The sequence below is a fragment of the Brachycentrus maculatus genome, unplaced genomic scaffold (assembly GCF_059751285.1).
Source record: "Brachycentrus maculatus isolate JH-2025_06_01 unplaced genomic scaffold, ASM5975128v1 h1tg000055l, whole genome shotgun sequence".
Taxonomy (NCBI): domain Eukaryota; kingdom Metazoa; phylum Arthropoda; class Insecta; order Trichoptera; family Brachycentridae; genus Brachycentrus; species Brachycentrus maculatus.
In genome coordinates, this window is record NW_028280809.1 from 3081790 (window position 1) to 3104756 (window position 22967).

Here is a 22967-nt window from a genome sequence, read left to right on the forward strand (position 1 = left end):
TAATATCAAAATAAAGATCATATTGTTTTGACCTCTCAACATAGATGAAGAATATGGAAGTCTAAACATTTACGGGGATTACGACCGTCATAGGCTGGTTTAAGTGATAACAAGACTTCCATATTCTTCTTCATCTATGTTGAGATGTCAAAAAATAGTATGATAGATAACACCCTATAATTGTCGATTATCCAGACTAAGTATTTGGACACACTCAAAATGTTGTTACAAAATAGTACATACTGTAGTCGATTCATTTAAATTTTAACCTTCGATCAATTATTAAAACTAGGTTAAGAAATATAACCTTAAATTAAAGTAGGCAAGCAAACAGTTACCTGAATTCACTTTCTAGGGCGCCTGTACTAACAGTTTGTTGAATTCATTGGTGCCCATTAATTTGTAAATAAGCATCGTATTTGTCAGGTGTAAATATTGAACCTACCCGACCTTCGTGTAAACTCCACACGAAGAGGACTATTCGAACTACCTGACAGCGGGCATCATTTTATATTAACGGGCTAAATATATTTTTTAAATTTATTTATCTTAGTTATTTATTTATTGGACAATTTGTATAGCGCCGTTTTCGTGAGAAATTACCTCAAGGGTGCTTTACAATTTACGGCGATTTTTACATTTTAAAATGACATAAATAAATCGATATTTTCACAATATATATATATATATATATATATATATATATATATATATATATATATATATATATATATATATATATATATATATATATATATATATATATATATATATATATATATATATATATATATATATATATATATATATATATATATATATATATATATATATATATATATATATATACATATATATATATATATGTATATATAATACACATAAATTTTCCCTCCCTCGGGAAATATGCCGACCGGTGTTACTAATGATTTAATTAGGGGTGAAGCAACGTTTTTAATACAAAGTTTCATTCCTCTGATAGCGATCAGGTTGCGGAAGAATGTCGGCAGTGGGAATCGGTAGTACTGGATAAATCGGCACTCCACTCGGGATAATCAGGACTCCAGTGGCGGGGGGGTGGCGGCGCGCGGGGGTCGGGGCAGGTAGACGAATAATCCCTACGAGGGTTCAACCGAGCCATGTCCATCTTGCAGTGCCGTACTTGTGTTTATTTGCCCTTTTTTATTTTAAATCCGGTCATTAAAAAAAGGTCATTCTTGTCATAGGACATCTTTGTCCGACCAAGTTTTGCAGGGGCTTAAAACATTACGTTGAATCATTGCTTTTTTGTGGGAATTGCATTTATAATTTACCTTGCTTATTACAATGTTTATAGATCATTAAGTGGATTTTTGTTTCTTCTAACTAATTCAATAAGTTTTTATTTTGAGAAATAAAAAGACTTTGTTTTTTGATCCACTCATATTTTTATTAACCAACTTGTTTCGGCAACAACCTGTTGCCGTCTTCAGGGTTTAATTTATGACTCATAAATTAAACCCTGAAGAGGGCAACAGGTTGTTGCCGAAACTAGTTGGTTGGTAAAAATGTGAGTGGATCAAAGCACAAAGTCTTTTTATTTCTCAAAATAATATATCAATATGATCCACAAAGTTAATGCTTTCAATATTCAAAACACAATAAGTTTTTATTTGAATCTGTGTTGGGAACAGGAGGGATAATCTATTGGATCATGATTTGAAGTCACTTACGATTAATACATTTTTGTATTTTAAATATTATTTTGTAATTATTTTAGATTTTTTCTATGTTAAATATTTTTACGTATTTTTTAAAAAGTTATCTTAAGTTCAAAAGATCATTCAATACTTTGATAAATAATGTCTGAAGTTTATGGTAATTCAAACCAACGTGACAAGTGTGTAAATATGTCAATATGGAATACTTTCGTATTGACCACACACTTTCTTCGACTGGGTACCATTTATTTAGGAAAGCGATGTAAGCGCAAATGGAAAACACTGTAACAAGTAATAATTGGTTTCTCGAGTATCCACAACATACATTTAAAATCGCCATAACGAGGCGCGTTACTCTAGCTCGCTCGGAAATGGAGACAGCGTAGTAATTAGCAGTTATCCCAAAATGAAATCAAACCGAAGTATATATCTGGCGGCCCATTGACCAGTCCGTGCCGATGTCATAGTGGGAGCATGTAACCTGTAAGATTATATTCCCGCTTCAAGCGATCCGACGGAGTTCTACCCGTCTCTTTCTCTGCCTGGCAGACGGCGTACGGAGCGAGCGAGACCTCGCTGCCGCCGTGTCTGGTATGCAGCCGCGCTCCGGCCTTTTGGTATCGTTACTCGGTACTTTTTCTTCGTTCCTTCATAGTCGGTACGGCGAGAAGCGAGAAATCTCCGAGTTTGAAGCGTCCTTTGGACTAGCGCGATGTAGGAACGGCCACTCGAGGAATTTTATCCTACCGAGCGAATTAATTCGCGTCTCGTCGCAACGCGATCGCCCGAAGCCAATTTTTGTTTACCGCCGCCGTCAGTCTCGTGTTTTCTTTGTGATTTCGCTTTCTGCTCTCCGGATCGCGTGGCCGTTATCATCGCCAAACTCGGCTGTCAAACTTGGCCTTGTTTGTGTATACAGTACACACTGTATACCTCCTCCGTGTTCCTTGGCAACCAGGTGGACTCGCTGAAGTGCTTTGTGTCTGTTCTCTGTTCCGTTGCCATCCAGCGGGAGAGATCCCGCGATGAAACCTCCGTGCTACTGAAACTTGTGTTGGATTTTAAATATGCGCTGATTTTTTTGGTATGGCGGCTGCAGTAGCCACAAATGTGGCCAATCAGGTGAGCTGATATGTCAATGATTTAACGATTGATTATCGACTTTTTAAAAACTTAATAAGAACAAGGTTTTATTTAATTGAAACCGTTGTGTATCTATAGTAACATGTTCCCAATTATGTTTTATTTAACTTAACTTAACTTAAGCCGTAACATTGTTATCCTTCTTACCGTGTTAAACATTATTTTGCGCGAAAATGTACTCGGTACACTCACAACGTCGGAACCTTGTTCAAACAATAATTCAGTTAGACAGTATTGAAATGAATCACATCTCAAATATGCCAATACATTATATAGTCAAAATTCCTTCACGTGTATAGGGTGTTTAACATACCCACATCGCTCTGTTAGGAAACCAATAATACCTGGCTCGCATCGATGCAAATTTTGTATTATAAATACACGTACCTACGAACTGTCACGTTTATATTTTAAAAAAAAATAAGACAAAAAAACAGCCATGTATTATATGTTGAGTTTGGAGTGGAATGATTTTGCTTCTTTCTCGATGGGGACTTATTTTGCTTTATAGAAGGCTGTGCGGTTAAGATTTTTCAGAAGCTCAGAAGCTGGGTCGATTTTTGAAACGATTTAATTAAAAACTTTATATTTTGTGTGTATCATTTAAAAAAATGCAATCCAAAGTTCTGGTCTCGTTCGCTAGTTCGCTGCTCGCTTCAGGTGAAACAGGTTTGTGATAAAAGTAAAAGTATCCGATCTGAGGTTCTGTCCCCTCCCTGCCCGCCCTCCCCCACCGCCCGCCCCGCGCAGCCTCCGCTGCAGCATCCTTAGGAATTTCCGCACCGCATGACATGCCTCACCCCCGTCCGATCGCCGACTCGCCGGTTTTGGCGCGAATATCGTTACTCATTTCTCTCGCATACCTAAAGTCACTTAAAGCTCATGTATCGGCAGATTGTTTATAGATTTGGCGTTTAATTTCGAGAACTTCATTTTAATTTATATATTAATGTCAATTTTCAATTCCTATTATTGGATATGTTATCAATGCAATTTGAATTGCAATAAATATTATATTATGTTTTACAAGTGCACAAACATATTTAAAAAATTTTATTAAATTAATTTAGTCGTTTTAAATGATAACATATCTAAAAATTAAACAACGTCTGTCGTAAAATTTGCGTATTTTAAATATTGTGTCAATTTTCAATTTAAGGAACGATATTATGTATCGTGAGTCCCTTATTAAGTAGTAAATTTTATAATTTACAATGTTATGTTAAGAGTAAGTTCGTATTTGATATTAGTGATAACACATTTCATCATCGTACATGCTTGTGTTAATTAAAACGCCCATCAACCGATAGTGAATATAATAACAGATATGTTTAAATAAAATAATTAAGATAAATATAATTAATATATTTGTAACTACATTATCATATTGATTGAGCTGTTTTTGCGTTAGTAAATATAATTTAAATTAAATTTAATGAGTGGTATTTATGTTTCATAATTCTTTAGGTCATCGTTGATTTACAAATTATCATTCCAATCTTTAAGTCAATACTAGTGAATCTAACCATAATAAAACAATTTAATAAAAAAAATATTTTCACTGGTTCATTATTCAGAAAAATATATTAATATATTTTGGTTGGTTGGAATATATTGATTTTTAGCAATAAGCCCGCCAATGTACTTATTTCTTTTCTGTAAATGAAGTTTAAATAAATAAATAATGGGCCTTCCGGGCCAACATCAGTCGGCTCTAAGCGTAGCCGGTCGTAGCTATTTTGGGTTGTTTTTTTGGATATAAATTAATTTAGCTTTTTTGATACACCTGCGGTCCTGTATTAATTAGCTTCTTTTGCCATTTTTACTTAATCGAAATCGACATTATCAATTGACCCTACGTATCTCTATAGACTGGCTCTTTGGCCAATAATGATCGACCCTGCTAGCCTTTATTGGTTGGCCCTTAGCGTCAATATTAATCAGTTCTTTAGACCCTCAATTTAAAGTGAAAATCAAATGAAAACATATTCCGTTTACTATAGCACAATCCTAATTTCACTTCATTGATCATTTTTATATTTATATACTAGGTATCTCTTCCAAATGTTCTTATGATTTTATTCTTTGTCCGCGGCCATAGTGCAGTGGTTGGTACATCTGGCTACTTTGCTGGAGGCTCCAAGTTCGATTCACAGTGGGGTTAAAACAAATTTACTGCTTTTTCGCTGAAATATTTATTTAATATTATATGAAGCGCAGGACTGATCACCTTGCCTTCATATTATAAACGATCTAAAAAACATTGGATCATGCAGTGGTCTATGCAAAATTGGGTGCAGATAAGGGTATTGTAGGTTTTTCACATTTTTTTTCGTTATTTGAAATTTTCTTGCATTTCACAGTATAATATAATTACAAGTACAAGAAAACTACTGTATTAATACAAAAAAAGATCCCACAAAGGCACGGCTTCTGTTTTTGTATACATTTTATTTTAGATCATAGCAAAGGGTACTGGAAAGAATACAATAGATATCAAAAGTATAAATAGATCAATAAGAATAATAATAAATTTGGATAATTTATATAGCGCCATTTTCGTAAAATACTACCCCAATGGCGCTTCAAAAAATACTTGGCAGTGGATTAATACAATAGTGCTAATATAACCTCTTTATATAGACCTGTCTTATGCATAGTTGTGAAGAACTATAATTGGTACTCATGATTAAATTTTTTGTATTCTGTATGTATCATATATTGTAACTGTTGTTCTTCCTTCCAATAAAAAATAAATAAAAAAAATAAACTACAATTATTTAATTTAACAGAAAACAAAAACAAAAAAATTAAGAAGTTCATAATAAGTGTGTACGAGTACTATATGAGTTATAAGTTTTAAAGAACAAGCTACTAAGATCTGTTTTTTTAATAAATAATTTCAGCAAAATTTTAAATCGAAACAAATTTAGATAATTAGTGTCTCTCATATAGTATTTGTGGAACGAATGAAACAGTTTAGGAGCTATGAAAAATGTGTGAACATTAACATTAACAGTACACTTTGATTATTTCATTGATCACACTGGTGTTACACCACACTGACCACCCTGCCTTTGAGCTTGAGAGCTTTCCAACATCGATATGGATTATTCTTTACCATATATCGCTCACTCCTTTCAACATTGTCATATATCAAAAATCGACAATTTTTAGTTGTGCATTTTTTTTATTTGTATACATTTGTTTAAATAACAATTCATACACATTTTGATTTTTTTATTCATGTTTTCGGAATGCCCAGAAAATGTACTATATACCAGCAAAAGCGGCATATTTTTAACTTAATATTTACCCGCTACAGGGCAGAAAGTGTTGTTTTTGCATTTTGAATAAAAAGTTTTGTTTAAATATTTTTTTAAATAAACTTAATATTTTTCAAATGGAAAAAAGCCTTCAGGTTTTACCTAAAAAGATGCGTTGCACAGTATAAAGTTCAATAAGTGGCTTGATATTTATTTTTAATACATTATATTATATTTTTAAACTTAAAAAACGGTCTGTCACTTAGATTTGTATAACTACATAAAGACCGTCAGTCCATTTGATCTTCACATTCGTTTGAAAATGCCATAACTAGGCGAAACGATTGTCACAAAATTAATTTTTTATATATTTTTTGTTAATAAAATACAACTTAGTAGACTCAAAAAATCTGTGTTTGATTTAAAAATTAATACATAAATTTAAAAACGATCTCCATAAAAATCAAGTTTTTTGATATATGACGTTGTTGAAAGGAATGAGCGATATGTATTGCGATTGAAAAAAAAATGCATTAAAGAATTCAGTTTTACAATTACTTCGTATTTCCATAAAGTGTTTGTCGTAAGCCTTCAAGAATGTTAACGCGTTATTAATGTATCCGGCAAACCATGACATTCCCAAAATGCAGGTATCTCGAGCAGGACCTCTTTGTATTATTTAATTCCCTCTTTATATTTGGGGTCTCAGTTGATGTGAACAAATTTAAATGGACATGACAGGTGAACTGTGACTGTAAGTTATCCTTGGTCACTTCAGGGAATTATTTATGGCGACCATTTTAGACTAGTTATGATAAAAAAGTTTATCCATTATACGCTTCATGGAGTTCTGACTCGATTCGTTTTCTTTGCCTTTGTTAAAGTATGAATAATGCATAGGGTTCCGATACTAGAACGAACGTTACGTTAAATATTTTATACGGATTTTTAAAGTTCAAAGCTTAACATTTAAGTATGTATTATAGATTCTTAATTTGTAACTGATTTTATCCATTGTATTATTTGAATTTATATTGACGTTGATTAGACGTAGTTCAGACGAGAACTGCCAAAGAATTGTCAGCAGTGGTCGTCCTGGGCGGCGCGAACCTGATGCCTTGTAAAAGTAGCAAGCTCGATTAAGGCTCTCTAGAGGCATGGCCTAGCCAACTGAATCGCCTTTCCTTGACGACAGTTTATGGGGATTTATTGTAATTCGCGTTCTAATGAAAGAAATACCACATTCATTTTTTATGACTAATTTTCTTACACGTACATTTGCTCTTTTTTTTAAATTTACCTTATTAATATTTAGTTTACTTGCTAGTTTATGATAATTATTTTCTTAGAATTACGAATCTAAACATAATAATGAGAAATTTCTTCCATCGAAACGTCAAACTGTTATAAGCTTAGTAAGAGAATATTTTGCAATTTGGGTTTTGTAGTATTTTCACTTTCAGTCGACATTTTACTTGACAATCAGCTTTTACGTCATTCTTATCTTCATTTCTTCCACTCTGTTTCAACGAAATTCATTTCATTGTACTATTGATCAGGTGGCTTTAGTTTCAAATTAAATTTAAAAAATTCTCGAACAATGGTGTAGTTGTGAGTGCAGACAACGTGTGTGACTGCGTGATGCATCGAAGCATGCACTTCGGCAATTTAATATCAGGGTGTGACGTTCTCCATCTCGTCATGGTTCCGATGCATTTGACCGAATCGACCTCGTTTCCATCCTACCATTATTCAAATCTCTTGGTGTTTGTAAATTATACGAGAGTTCGTCGGCTTTTTGGAAAACAATTTATCGGGGTAGCTCTAGCTTATAAAAGAGACTCTTTTATTGTATGATCGTTATACTAGAATTTTCACTCATGAATTACATGAAATTATAGTAACTTTAAACATAAAGAGTAAATCCACTCACGAGTAGGCATAGGCTATGAAACTTAAAAAGTTAAAGCCTGAGTATGGCAATGATAAGCGGTGTTACATAAGCCGTAGCTAGATTTCAGAGTCACTTGGACGTTAGGTAATTCACAAAAAATAAAATATGATCCTTACCCAAATTGCTACTTTTTTTTAGACGTTCAAGATATATTAGGTGTCTCAACAGAGATGAAGCATGTGTTATACGAAGGAAATATGAATGTCTATAGGCATCCACAAAGATCATATATTAGGAGACGCTTGATAAAATAAAAAATTAAAACAAGAAACACCTCCTATCCCCTTTTCAACTTCAACTTCCCAAGGACACAACATTAAAATTTATACTTAGCTTCACATACGGTATTTGAAAATGATGCGGAATCCATGGAAACACCACGTAAATATTTTTTTAGAGATTTGATTGTACCAGTTGAACTAACGAGTAATGCAGACAATATGTAATCCGTTTTTAATTTGAAAAATAGAGAAATATTTGTGTTTTTATTATTTACACAAATATTTCAATTTCATACTATTTCCGTGAGCCTAAGCGGCTCATTATCAGAAATAGGTATCAAATTGCGGTAGAGGGGTTCGAACCGAGAAACTCTGACTTAAGAGTCCGCGACACTAACCACGGGACCACAACCCGACACTGATTGATATATCCATAGCCAAGTTACAGTGTTTTCAGTTCACATTTTTTCTTATTATATTTGTTTTATCTGACTTCTCTTGGTATTATTGTACAAGAATTCGGAGGGTATTTGTTATTATGTGATTAATTTATTTCGAGGAACTCAGTTTGACCTGTTTTTACATTCCAAGAAGCTTAGTCAACGGGGCCGATACTCCAAGGTGCATTCTTTCCTTATGATATACCCTAGGGAACATCATTATATTTTTATTGTCGGTCGGCAATTTGGCGGGCATTATGAAAATATTTAAATAAAATATCCTTTTAACCTGAATAAGCGCAAGTAATTTTTTCTGTGAAATATACTTTTACACTACTCGTGATTTAACTTTTTATTTATAATTTGACCAGATATAAGCTTAATAATAAAAATGAAAATGGTATTTTCTGGCGTTTCTCATGTGTGGGATTATAATCCAGGATTCGGATCTCACATACTAATATAAGAGTTTCTGCTTAATAAAAAGCTTCTTTACATCTCACCAATAGATGTCTCTAGTGAAGTTCTAGTGATTCATGAACAAGGTTTCTAAATTGGTTCATATATATAGAACTTCCAAGAATTTGAGTAGTGTGGTTGTCAATAATGGGTAGAATTGGTGAATGTTACACGTGTGTAAAGTGATCACTTAAACCAGCCTATGACGGTCGTAAGCTCCGTAAATGCCCAGACTTCCATATTCTTCTTCATCTTTGATGAGATATCAAAAAATAATATGAAGCATTTATTTGTATTGACAGAACAGCCAATAGCTACAATCCAAAATGGCTACAACACGCAAAAATTATTATAACCAAGGCATTGTTAACAAAATGCATTATAGATGTCTCAATATACACTTTCTATGAGAAGGTGATATGGAAATCTAGGCCATTACTGGACTCACTACCTGTCACTGCCCGGCTTAAGTGATCACTCACTCTGTGCAACGTTCATTATTCTGCCCTTGATTTTTAGAACTTGAATATGTAAATATGTATTTAATATCCAAGCACCCATTCAAATATGTGTTAGATGCGACACTCCGGAGTTCCTTGTGAAGTTATTGCCAGATAATTTTTATTGTATTTTTTACACATATCTATGAGTCGTCAGATTTTTACTAGCCAATTTATTTACATTACCTTAAAAATCTTTTGAGTATTTCTTTCTTATTATATTGGTTTGTCTCTGATGAGAAATCTGTAGTTTATTTACGTATAAAATGTTATGAACATGAATAAAAATCTTGGTGATTTTGCTTATACCTACCGCCAAAAAAATATATCAGGCACATCGAGATAGACAGTGATTGAGATTCGATTAAAAAACAAATCGTCCGAACGTCCTTGAGCACTCACACCTGCCCTACACAACCTCCCCTCCTCTCTCCCTTTCCTGCCCTCCACAAAGGACAGTCCGACAACCTTGCCCAATTATCAAAGGTCCTCCCGTCGCGGGACCCCGTGTTCTTGTTGCTGTCTGGAATACAATCCGTGGGTATGTTGGTCCAAGAGGGTTGGTCGTCCAATGACCTGCAAGGCTTTTTTTTTACGGAGTACACCTTCCAATCAATGACAACCAGTCTTTGTGTTCGCCAAAATAATTAGGCCATCTCTCGGAATCTCACGCAATACTTGAATACGATAATAGCCATTCCAAACAGGGAATCAAAGTTCTTGCCCGTTAGAGTAAGTGATTCACCTGTGTTCACAAACCCTTTGTTATATAGGGTCCGCCAAATAACTTTTTTTTTTTGAAAAAAGGGCGCAAAACATCGAGTGTAGCTTCGGCTGTGTGGCACGTAGCGCCGTCCTGTTGAAACCAAATGTTGCCAATATCCTCCTCTTCAATTTTTGTGAACAAAAATCCGTTCAAATTGTTGAGAACGACGGTGAATTGATGTTGATGGCGCTTCACGCACACTTTCTGCCACAACATCGATATTCTCGGGTGTACGCACTGTTTTTGGCTTTTCACGCTTTGGTTTATCGATGAGGATGCCAGTTTCTTTCACTTTTTTCACAAGATAACGAACATACGGAGCTGACGGTGCTTCTCTTCTTCCAAAAACCGTACGCAATTTTCGCACACATTCTGCAACATTACCATGATTTTCAAAGTAATGTCGCAATATTTCCCAGCGTTGTTCAAGCGTATACACATAACCATATTCGCTCAGCGGAAGGATAAAACTAATTATCTGTCAAATCAGACATGAGCTAAGTGTTACCATTCACGAAATAAGCACTAGTTGAAAAAAAAAACTTTAGATGGCGGACCCTTTATTTAGCGAAAAGTCTATTAAAAAAGATATTGGGCCGATCATCACTCCCTGTATCTTACTCTCATCCAGTTAAAAATACATTTTCCATGAAACTACCGCGACTCTTAAAACAGTAATGTCACGTTCAAGTTCAACGAAATTTGCAACGATAGTAAGTAGACACTTTTGGGATAACTATAATTCTTGGACATTCTCTGTGCTTTCATGAAACGTCACTCTGACAGTTGATAAGTGAAAACAGTTCCGTTTTTTGTTTTTTTCTCGATTGTTGACTAATATTACATGATTAAAATGTCGTTTTGCTCTGAAAATATATTTTTAAAATCCAAAGGCCTAATAAGGGTGTGAATAAACATTTATCTCGGAAACTGTTATTACGAGTAGACTATCAGATTATCAGAATTTATTTTCATAAAATTTAAAAAAAAATAATTATCCTATCTTTAAATACACTTGCATAGATTTTTTCACATAAATACCAAAAATTATCTTAAAATAAATATTCAAAAATATATCTTTAAACAAATAAAAATATAATATTACACGAAGCCATTTAAATACAATTTTAAAAAAGCATTTTACTTCAATGAAATTAAATGAAAACAGAGTTGACTTTTAATACCGTGACACATACATATTCCTTATTTTGATCCTCTGAGGAATCTAATCGGGACCTCCAGTATGGTAGCGAAACGCGCTAACCACTATGCTATTAAGGGAGAAGTATATTAGTATTCAATAGTTGTGTTATACACCAATCATTTTCACAAGCATGCATTATGTACTAAATCTACTACTTTCCGATGGTATAAACGTAGGCCGTAAGAAGAACAATAATATTTTAAAATTAGTCAGGAATGTCATTGTCTGGTAATGACGTAAAATATTTTTTCACAAAAGATTTAACACTCCCCCACATGCATATTGATGAATTAAACAGTGGTTTTAATTCTGCAGAAAAATAAAAATAAGAATTTGCTATAAACTTAAAAACATTGTTATTATTTTTATAAAAAATATTTAACATAAATAATAAGAAATTGACATTAACAATTGCATTTACAACTTCTGATTTTCTTGTTAGTCGTTATCCCATAATATATACCTTTATATGTTGATAAATTTTTAAATGATTTTGTGACTTATGAAAAATAATGGGTAATTAAAAAATAACTCTCAGTAAATGTATGATTTTTTTTGTAAAAATGATCAGTATTTCATCTAAACAATGCAAATAAACAATAAATATTTCAATAATATATTTTACACTATTATAGTATTCACATTTTGTAAATTTATATAATTTTTTGTTTCATAAAATATGGTTTTAATTTGTATACATCTGACCCCGGTTACATGATTTCATGTAAGAACCCACTTAAGTTTTTTGTTCGTTATAGTGGTAATTCCGTTTCAAAGCCAATGAAGTTGGCGCTGCTGTCGACGTCACGTGGCCGTCGCCTCGTGTTTGCTCGTCTGTGTTTTGACGTCGGGTGTTTTAGGTTAAATATTTTATTTTTTATAATATAAGTGCGATGGCGATGCTCGCGGAGCCTCGTAGAAAGAAGAGATCACTTAATCTTCGAGGAAAGAATAATTGGAGCGATGACCCGAATAAATTTGGCCAGAAATTGATGCAAAAAATGGGATGGACTCCAGGAAAAGGACTTGGACTTAACGAGAATGGAGCAATCGATAATGTGAAAGTGCGCTTTAAAGACGATAATGGTGGTGTTGGATTTACCGATAGGAATGATCAGTGGACAGCGCACGAAGCCAGTTTTGAGGAATTACTCCGAAATCTTCATGGAGGTTAGTTTTCTATAATAATAATAATATATATTGTATGCTTCAAGTAGATAATATATCAGAGATTTTAGTACAACAGAATAATTACTCAGATATCTGATTGAAATGAAGTGTATATGATATTATATCACTTCAAAAATAAATATCTCTATTATATCACTGCAAATACTGTCTATATTTTCACTGAAAACATTTGTATTTTACCACATTGTTAATATATTTTTATTTTTCAGGTGATGTTGACAAATCGAAATTACACAGTGAATCCTCGTTAGAAGAAAAATCTAAAAGCTTACAATCTCGGCTCCATTATAAAAAGTTTACTAGAGGTAAAGATATAACACAGTATAGCAAGAAAGATCTAGCAAACATATTTGGGAAGAAAACTCTCAATAAAGTTGAAGAGAAACTTGAAGATGTTGTCGTTGTGACTCCGAAAGCTACTGATGATAATTTTAAACTTGTTGCGGGGGGAAGTATGGCAGATTATTTTAAATCTAAAATGAAGAGCAAGATGGGTAGTGATTCTAAAATAAACATTTCGGAAAATAGACAAGCTGCTTCAGAGGAAGATGATTATTCTGGAGTTGCTTTCCAAGGATTTTCTTCAGCTCAGATATTTAGTTCCGGAAACGGTTTGGATGACAGAAAAAGTCCACCTAAAAAAGAAGCTTTTAATAACTTAATTTCCTTTAGCAAAGCATCTCTTCCAGACAAAAATGGAGAAGATGATCAATTAATCAAAAAGAAAAAGAAGAAAAAATCAAAGGAAGGTTGCGTTGAAAAGCTGCCGCTTGTGGATGAAGTTTCAATGGAAATGGTATCTGAAACGGTAAATCTTATATCGGGGAAATCCGGCATTGCCGAAGAGATTAGTAAAAAGAAGTCGAAGAAGATGAAAAAATATGTTTTCCAACAAGAAGTTAATGAATCCGAACCCGTTACAGTTACCGAAATAGGAGAGGATTCAGTTATTTGTAAAAAGAAGAAAAATAAGCGAAAGAATAAATGTATCGAGGACAACCCTATTGAAGAACCAATTGCAATCAATTTAATAAATGCTCCAGAGCAGATATCATCCAATAAAAAGAAGAGAGAATTTGCAAAAGAAGAAATTACTAGAATATCAGAGGAAGCCGTCATTCAAGATGAATTTAAACATAAGAAAAGGAAATCTACTTTTATTTCCGCGGAATATGACACCTCAAAAGATTCTAATAAATGTAATGAACTACAAGTGGACCTGCCTTCTAAAAAAAGTAAAAAGAAAAATAAGCTGAAGTCCCATGCCTTGTAACATTTCTAAACATAAATAAATTATTATAACAAAAGAACTCATTTGTGATTATTGTATTAAAATATTAATATGCTTATCTTTGTGTTTGTATTTCACATGCCATAATTTTCTACCTTTGTGTGTAATTGGCTAGACATGCCATGTCGCTGGATGTTTCAGATTCGATTGTTCCCCAACAATTAAATTAGGTTCACTCTAATATTTAATATTACCTGAAGCACAATACTGATCACATTTTCTTCATTTAACTAACGATCGTGATCACTGTCGATACGATGTAGTGCTCTATGATGCATTTTTATTCTTGCACACTTTTCCTTGTCTTTAAATATACAATACACGAGTCTATAAGTCAGCGACTAACGGTTAGTTTTTAATATAACGGAAATCTGTTTCTTCACGTGTCAAAATTGAGTAGTCTTATAATAGTGACCTATGCACCATTATAAAAATATATTCTTATAATTTTAACACCAAAAAAATGTGCGGTTTTAATGCAAGTCGTGAAAATTAACAAATATCTTTACCTCTAACAAAAAGTTCTGTCGTTTTTTTTAGTAAAAAAATGATTCGTTCTTGCAATTTTTTTAAAAAATTAAATTTTTAGCATTCAATATTCATTAAGTTCAATATTTATGGTTTATCTAGAAGGCACTGCTATCGTGTCATATTGTTAGGTTGGTAATGCGCTCTCCTGATTTGTTACGGATGTCAGACGCGTGCGCCATGTTGTATCTGTCACGTTTTTGGTTTTGCTTCGTGTTTTAGTTGGTTATTCTGGGGAAATAGCACTAAGTTTAATACATTTGGGTATATAAAATTTCGAACTCAGAAATTGAAATGGTTTTATGATTTTTCCACTGACAGGTATTTGTCTTTTTACGTATTGAAATTATAACCTAAAATATATTCTCCGTTGGTTGTTCTTGTTCGTGGGATATAATGTTTTGTGTTTGTTTCAGAGTTTCGATGGTTATAAATATTTATTTTGGATAACTCATTTGCCACATTATGATGATAAACTGCTGGAAATCTTAAACAGTGATCAAATTCAGTGTAAATTCTTAGTATTTTTAAATTAAAAATAACAATGTCAGCGCTAGACTCTACTAATACTGAGGCCAGTTCAATACTCATTGATACTTTCAAGAGTGCTAGAAAACTTCTCAAGAAACCCGTGGATTATACAAATTTAAATGAAGTTCATTCTCGTTGTAAAATTATTATGGAAAAGCTGGGCAGTACACTCGAAGCCATTGAACACGCTGACACTTCTGTTCAGAATAAAACTATTAGCGAACCCGCTGTAGTTAATATTTCTATTCCTAAAAAGTGTATCGAAAACAAATCCAAAGTAAATCTAAGAAAACGTAAAAGAATACATACGGAGATAGATAGACGCGGTATGCGTCAACACAGTACTAGGGCACTTTCAGTTTTTAAATCGCCAGCGGGTAGGAAGAAGAAAAGACCCACTTTTCAACATTTCAAGGATCCTTTAGATGTGTTAAAAGACTTAGAAGAGCCACAAACCAAGCCGGAGGAAGTCAAGTCTGGTGAAATGATCGAAAGTTCTGCAAACTGCTGCGACGTACTTGCAAAAGCGTTTTCTCCACTCACGGCCACTAATACCTGGGAACTTATTCAACTTAGAAAAATGATGGAAGACCCCTTCTTATCCGCAAGCCGTAAACAATACTTGCCTAAAAGAATTTTAGAGTTAAATGAAACCATCATTCGGGATCTACTGGGCCAAGCTGAAACCTCCGACCAAACTGAATTTTTTCTTTTAGATAAGTTACACAACCTGCGGAATGACGAAAGTCTCTCGCCTGAACAGAAACAACAGGTAGAATGCGTCCTGATGGCACTTAAAGACAAATTAGTCAATGACGTCATGAGGAATGTGGGGGATTCTGAAACGGACTATGATAAAACTATCGATAAACTTCATTTTCTCCTAAGGATCCCTTGGATTTCAACAGAAGATAAGAAGACATTCATTCAAAGGGTGATGGAAATAAGAGGAAAGATGGCCAACGGACTCGCCAAACAAACCCATGTGCCTATCGAAGACGGTGTAAGATTACTAGAAAGATTCAGAGACGTTATGAAAGATCCATTCTTAAGTCAAGAAAGTAAAATTAAGCTAATGCAGAAAGTAAAGTACTTGAGAAATACAACTATAGCGACTCTAACAAAGAATGCTCTCGAGGAAGATAATTCAGATCTTATCACTAAATTGAATTCAATGCTTCAAGACCCATATCTCTCGTACCAGAAGAGATTATCTATTGTTGAAAAAATAAAACAAGTCGAAGACAAAGCCTCTATAGAATTGAAAAAGGCCAAATTGCAACTCAAAGAAAAAATTATGACTTCGTTAGATGAAATCTTAGGTTTTCAAGGTACAAATTTGGAATTCATTCCTGGTTATGGCATACAGAATCCAGATTACATGCGGTGTATACATATTTGGAATCCGGAGAAAGTGTAATACCTTTTTTGACTGATCATCACTTAAAATATGACTCTTACATTACTATAACAATAATCGCAATAAATAATGTGATACCTTTAAAAAATATTTTTGAATAAAATTATATATACCAGGTATCATGCTTTTATTTGAGACTCTTATTTTTTAATTTTATTATTATTTTTATTATGGGGTCAAGGGATCTTGCATCCCTTGTGTCACTGCTACCATATTAGGTCCATTGTGACCTCCCTCTGTATCATACATAGCTTACTCTCAAGACCTGTGTGAGTCATGTAGCTCACGACCTGTCTTGGAGGTAAGAGCTTCACCTTCTAGGAGTCTAGCAGTGGCCTCCAAGGATGTGACTTCGTTTGCGAGCGAGCGCGTCACAGTTATAGAGAATGTGAATTGGTGTTTCGTTATCCTCCATACAAAATCTGCATACTTGGGAGTCTAAGTCTGCAGTGTCCTGTCAAGGTCCAGGACTCCTATTAGACTCCTATTAATTTGTTATTTATTAATATTTACTAGTAAATATTTGTTTATGCCCCCCATTCAGTTTGTATCTTTATTGCTTCATTTCGACGGCCACTACGTAAAGTACTCTATCTGCAAATCTGTTACTTTACAGGAGAGAGCTTAGAAGATTTTTTCAACGCATTCATTTTTTATTAATTAATGGTTTTATCTGAAATTCTAAACTAGTATTATTCATTCAAAAACACGATAAAATAATATATTCAATCATTTTAAAACTTTATGTTTTGTCATAATTAAGTAGTTAGCGTTTTAGGAGTTCAGTTCATTTCGAAAATTCGATGTAGATAGCGTCTTATACGCCTGAAAACTAGGCGTAATTTATTTTATACATATATTTTTGTTTGTTTATATTTGTAGATAACGGTCAGTTGATAACATGCACCAAATATCTCAAAATTGACAAAAATGTAGTTAGAGCACTTTACGTAGGGCACATCGATTTGTTGGCAAATAAAATGCATAAAATGCAATTCGAGTTGTTTTAATATTTTTCTTGTATAACCATTATCTGCTCCCAAGGGTGCATAGGGCACTGTATCATATAAATAAAGTGTTATCTTGATCGTTAAAAAAAAGAATACAAATAAGTGAATAAACATGAATTATATCAAGGGTACATAAATTTTTAATTTTTTTTTCAGTTAAACGAAATTACAGGAAATGGAACATTACGCCATTTAAAATGGTTTCCATTTTTCATATATCCATTTTTATGAATGTTTATCTTTTAGGCAATTGAACATTTCTTTCCATGTGTGTGTACTATGTAGCGTAGCACTGTTAACACATTACTACACAATGTAAACCAAAGTTGAATGGGTCAATTGAGTAATTAGACTTGAGGTAATTACCTAAACATCAGCATTAGAATGGCAACTATTTTCATTATGCTTACCATATCGGGTGGCAAATATAAGACAGTTATTGTTGGCAGCGATCATCATTATGTAAGGTACAATAGAACAGGGCTACTTGAACTTTGTTGTGTTGCTTGAGCCCAGTACAATTTTTTTTTTATCTGCATTTGGTCTACAATGATGTACGTATAAGTGTCACCTGCTAGGTAAACAATGAATCATGTCGATACATTCATTATTGTAGACCAAATACAGATCTAAATATTTTTTGTACTGGGCTCAAGTAACACATTAAAGTTTAAGTAGCCCCGTTCTAAGATAACTAATGCATTAGAGTAATGTAAATGAGCCTTAAGGGGGTATTCGCAAACACACAATTCAGTAAGCGATCGGCGGCTATTCTTTTTTTTTAGAATATAGAAACATTGCAACTTGATTTTTTAAGAATATATATTTGAAAAAGAAAGTGTAAATCTGTAATTTATATTTGAAGCACTAACTTTGTGATTTTCCATTTTATAATTAAAATGTAACTTTGTTTTAAAATCACTATAAATTTTATAGTGATTTTAAAACAAAGTTACATTTTAATTATAATTCAAAACTCCTTACCTTCCAAAAACTCATCTTTTCAAAACCATGTACCATACTTATTTCGAAGAAAAACTTATTTTTTCAATACAGAAACGGCTTTTAAGAAGAAAAAATTTAATTCATTAGTGTTATACCTGGGTTTAAAGAAAATTAATTTGCTAGCTATCGAGTTCGCTTTAATCATGAATATGTCTTTGAGTAGAAAATGTGCTTAACTTAAACAGAGTTAAACTCAGCCTATCCTCATCCATTTTATATCACCATAACTCTGTATTCCCTATTTCATGTGCGTGAAATCAATATAAATGCACCCCGTTTCGTTATGTTACACGTAATTTTCAAAGACAACCAGCACTAATTTGGATGAACTCCACAATTTGTATGTTTTCTCTATGATTTTGTTCGTTATGTATAAGTTTGTTTTTGTTACTCTTCTAACCCCCCATCCTTACCAATGGTGCACAAGACACTGCATAAAATTGATATGATTTAATTTAATTGAATTCTTGTCTCTTTGAAAATATCATATTTCAAAATGTTTTTTCACCTTTATGACAATGGATTTTTCTCATGGTGGCTAATAAATTAACATGAAAAATCACAAGACTATCGGTACGATTCTTATTGAAATCTGTAGATAAATAAGGGAGATATGAAAGCTTAAACATTAGATATTTCTATAAAACGGATACCGCTATACGTCATCAAATTTTTCGTCATCGGATGTGTTATGGGGCGTATCCCTTTATGTATCGGCTTTATAGAGCTGTAATTACACTACAGTGTGGATTCGTTTCTGTGACGTCATTCGTTGCCAACTTACGAAAACAACGTTTTTACGAAGGCGAGTTTTATAAAAGATGATGAATGAAAATATTGATTATATCGGCTGTTATAAATACAAAACGAGTCTAATACAATCCTTTATAGGTTGAGTATGTTAAATTAGATTTTCCTCCCGTCCGACTATGATCCATTGACAACTTTTAATAAATAAATAAAAAGTCGGCGTCCTAAGTCGAGGTATGCCCGTATCTATAATACCAAGATGGTTTTTTTGGTTTAACCTTGAAGGTGATTTGCGTACCCTCAATTTAATAATAGTTTGGTTCATGGTGTATGTGTATCAACCATGAACAGTAGCCGCGATGGCCCCTGACGGCCTTGAACACCCAGACACCATGTAAAGGGAGGAGCCGACCGCCATAAAATACATGCGGATATTTTTTGATTTTCGATACCAGAGCATCAAACGGTGGATTGAATATTTAATAAAATATCGACGCCGATTAACCTCCATACATACATACGAGATAATTTCTCCAAGAGGCTGTACCTGCATACCCGTATGACAGTTTGCGTGTTGTCGAAATTACAAAACCATTGCTACCAAGAGTCAAAGAGTACTCTGTGTCACCGTCTCGAGATACTGGTTGGAAGTGCTTTGAGTTGGATGGAGAGTTCGGTTGGATAGTTGGAGTTTTTAGTGTGTACGTACACGGGCTTGCGCGAGTGTGTGTATCAGATCGGAGTTACCTACTACCTACTGGGAGAGAGGTGTATCGACATGCCAACGCAAGTACATTCTGAAGAGAGCTGTTTGACGCCATCTGGGCTGGTGTGACTCTGCGTTCTTCCTCGATGGAACTCCTAAAACTGCTAATAAATTTATCGACAAAATCACACGCTTAATTAAATGTAATGTAATGTCGACGCCCCCTGTCTAAATGCTGACTACCTCGCTGCAGTGAAAACTGTTATTTTCTCCGGTTATTATATATTTTTTTTCACTCTAATATTTATTCAATATTACCCTGGACTGGTACCTGAAGCGGAGGGTTGATCACCTTTCCTTTATGTGTTAATGATTAAGATAACACTGCGTTTATATGATGCAGTGCCCTATGCACCATTGGGGTGCGGATAAGGGTTTGATATTATATAATAATATACCAAAGACTATAATATATAATTTTATCCTTTGTCTCAAAAAAGTCATATGTAACAGAAAAGCTTTTTTTACACTATACTTTTATTTAATTTAAATAATTAAAGAAAACTGGGCGATTCATAGTTTTTTTTCTTCTAGATTGTGGCAAAGTGGGGTAGCGAAAATCTGATGTAAAGTCCATGACCCAAACCACGGGATCGTAACCTGCCTTTAACATCGAAATCGAAATATCTTATTAATATTTGTGTGATTTGAGTCAGATAGTATTGCAAAAGCCAGGCAAATACTAGCTAGGGTCACGAAAATCTGATGCACAGTTCACGACTCGTAACCACGGGATTGCAACCTGACTGAAATATGAATATCTTGATAATAAAATAATATGTATTTGTGGGGTTTAAGTCAGATTTGATGATAGCAAAAGCTAGGCGGAATAAAGAAGATTTTCTGAAGAAATACAGATTTTTTTAAAACATTATAAAACACAGCATGGAAAATTTAAAAAAAATGCACCCGTTTTGGAAATGCTTTATTCATTTTTTTTTCAAATCATTTTAAAAATCATACCAGTTCGTCGATATCGCAAATGCCATGAAACAATTCAAATAATGTATTAAAAATATTGTGGTAATAATACTAAAAGTTAAAATGATATAAGTATTCGGTTGTAACTCTAGAAACAGGTTTTGTATATGCGTGTGTTTTTTGAGGATCGGTCTACGAGAAGGGGCTAGTGTGGTGGCCCCAACGTAGCCACACCTGACAGTTCTACTGCCTCGGTGTTATGCAAAACAAATCCGGCCCGTTAATTGTGACGGACCCTCCCAGAGGCACACGTGTCGGTCCACGCTCGCCTCCTCGCTGCTCCTCTCTACGGGATGGTGTCGCGTCACCAGGAATACTTAGGCTCTTCGTCTCTCGAAGGCTTCCGAGTGCTCCAGATTACAAGGGCACAGTGCCCTCACGATTTCCCGGGAGTTTTCCCTCGGTTTTCTTAAGTTTTTTTAAGTTTGCTCGAAGTGTCTCCAACTCTGTTCGGGATCTGAATGTGTCGCTCAAGTTTCTAGTGCTAAGTTCTTCATTGTGATGATCTTCGCTCGTAACTGATATGAGTGTCTTGAATGGTATTCTCACGAGATTGGAGAGCTTCAAAGCTTATATTTTGAAGGTATTTTTAATTTAGTTTTATTTTATTGGTAATTTAAATCATACTTCAGGATTATACACTATGTAAAAACATCATCAGATTTTGTCAAGTCTTAACTTGTTGGTTGTTCAATTAAATTTATTCAATAATCAATATATACATTACAAACTAACATTTAAGGAGTATACATTAAAAGCATAAATTAAAAAGTAACCGAGAAGACTCTTGTTGAAGCTGTGAAGAATTTTGTTACAAAGTTGCGAAGAATTTTTGATTTTATTTCGATTAAAACGTTCTCGTGATAAATCAAATCGAGGCACTGTGCCTGTATTTATCGGTAGACGTGCATGATTTAATATTTTTTGTTTTGTTTTTTCGTGGAATTATGACGCCAACAGGAAATTGGGCAATTTTATACAGCCAATTATCTTCTCCAAAAATCTTTCATTCCGATTGGAAATATTCTCATGTGCTCGCACGATTACGTAATGGAACACATCTCGGGTGCTAGATGGCGTAGGTTTTGTGTCTAGATGTTCCTAACAAATAAATAATATATTCATTCCGCTAATGCATTCCGATCGAAGAGGACCAGGGCTATAACATTTCCATGATAATGCTTCGCGTTCGTATTTATCGATGCGTAAAAATAAATTTCGTCCGACACGAAATCTAATCTTCCCACAGCACACACAACTACATTATAAATGATAATGATTGTTTACAAAAAACTGGTTATGGTTTTTTACTCACCGAACCGACTCCGATATAAGCGAGAGCAAATTTTTTGGCGCGCGAGGAATGCCCGCAGATTCGGTCATAAAATGGATAATAACCGCAACTCGAGGCTTTAGCTTTTTGGCTCTCGTTATTCAACAAATAGTAAACGGTGCTTACTAGTAAATTGAACAGTCAAACCGATTTTTCTGACTTTTCAAACGTTAAGGATGGGGTAGCGGGCCAATCTTTATTTCATTAGTCGATAGTCATAGTCGCTACCGTCGTGAAAAGCCGAGTTCCAAGTTCCAACGTTTAGTAAATTGATTCCACCTCTCGTGGAATGTGCCTCGCGTGGTTCCATAGCTATTTATTACAGTCAGTACAACCGGTTTCAGCTATTTGACATGCATCGACGTATTAAAATGATTACGAGCTGCTATACGAATTCTGTTCTATCCGCCGGGGCCCACTGCCGATATGACATGAGTATTCAATGGTAATTTTACCATTTGGAATCTCGTCGTGTAGACTCTAAACACACGTCGATGCAGGCGGATAG

The 22967-nt window shown here is 34.0% G+C and overlaps 3 protein-coding genes across 12 annotated transcripts in view; all 3 read left to right on the forward strand.

Moving 5' to 3' along the window:
• pyd (zonula occludens-like protein polychaetoid) overlaps positions 1-22967 on the forward strand; it is a 157359-nt gene that overhangs the window by 87374 nt on the left and 47018 nt on the right. For 2 of the 10 annotated variants that reach the window (XM_088278138.1, XM_088278141.1), the window contains exon 1: positions 1767-2822. The exons of 7 other annotated variants lie outside the window; for them this stretch is intronic. In XM_088278138.1, the coding sequence (XP_088134264.1) occupies positions 2787-2822 (36 nt within the window). In that variant the 5' untranslated portion in view covers positions 1767-2786. Of the gene's footprint in view, positions 1-1766; positions 2823-21299; positions 21710-22967 lie in introns of those variants that run through there. One more of the 10 variants, XM_088278137.1, reaches the window with a different exon arrangement.
• On the forward strand, positions 12476-14193 carry LOC148311895 (uncharacterized). Its single transcript, XM_088278282.1, has 2 exons — positions 12476-12823; positions 13054-14193. Exons 1-2 carry the CDS (start codon positions 12547-12549, stop codon positions 14115-14117), a joined length of 1341 nt encoding a protein of 446 aa, XP_088134408.1. The 5' UTR covers positions 12476-12546; the 3' UTR covers positions 14118-14193.
• LOC148311896 (uncharacterized) lies at positions 14819-16731 on the forward strand. The gene is made up of 2 exons (XM_088278283.1): positions 14819-14984; positions 15080-16731. The coding sequence occupies exon 2, from the start codon at positions 15208-15210 to the stop codon at positions 16612-16614; it is 1407 nt and encodes a 468-aa protein (XP_088134409.1). The 5' UTR covers positions 14819-14984; positions 15080-15207; the 3' UTR covers positions 16615-16731.

What these genes read in the sequence shown, in the direction of transcription:
- LOC148311896 (XM_088278283.1), top strand. Translation starts at nt 15,208, where the DNA reads ATGTCAGCGCTAGACTCTACTAATACTGAGGCCAGTTCAATACTCATT.
- LOC148311895 (XM_088278282.1), top strand. Translation starts at nt 12,547, where the DNA reads ATGGCGATGCTCGCGGAGCCTCGTAGAAAGAAGAGATCACTTAATCTT. An exon ending in ACTCCGAAATCTTCATGGAG is followed by an intron (nt 12,824 to 13,053) that starts GTTAGTTTTCTA and finishes TTTATTTTTCAG; the next exon opens with GTGATGTTGACAAATCGAAA.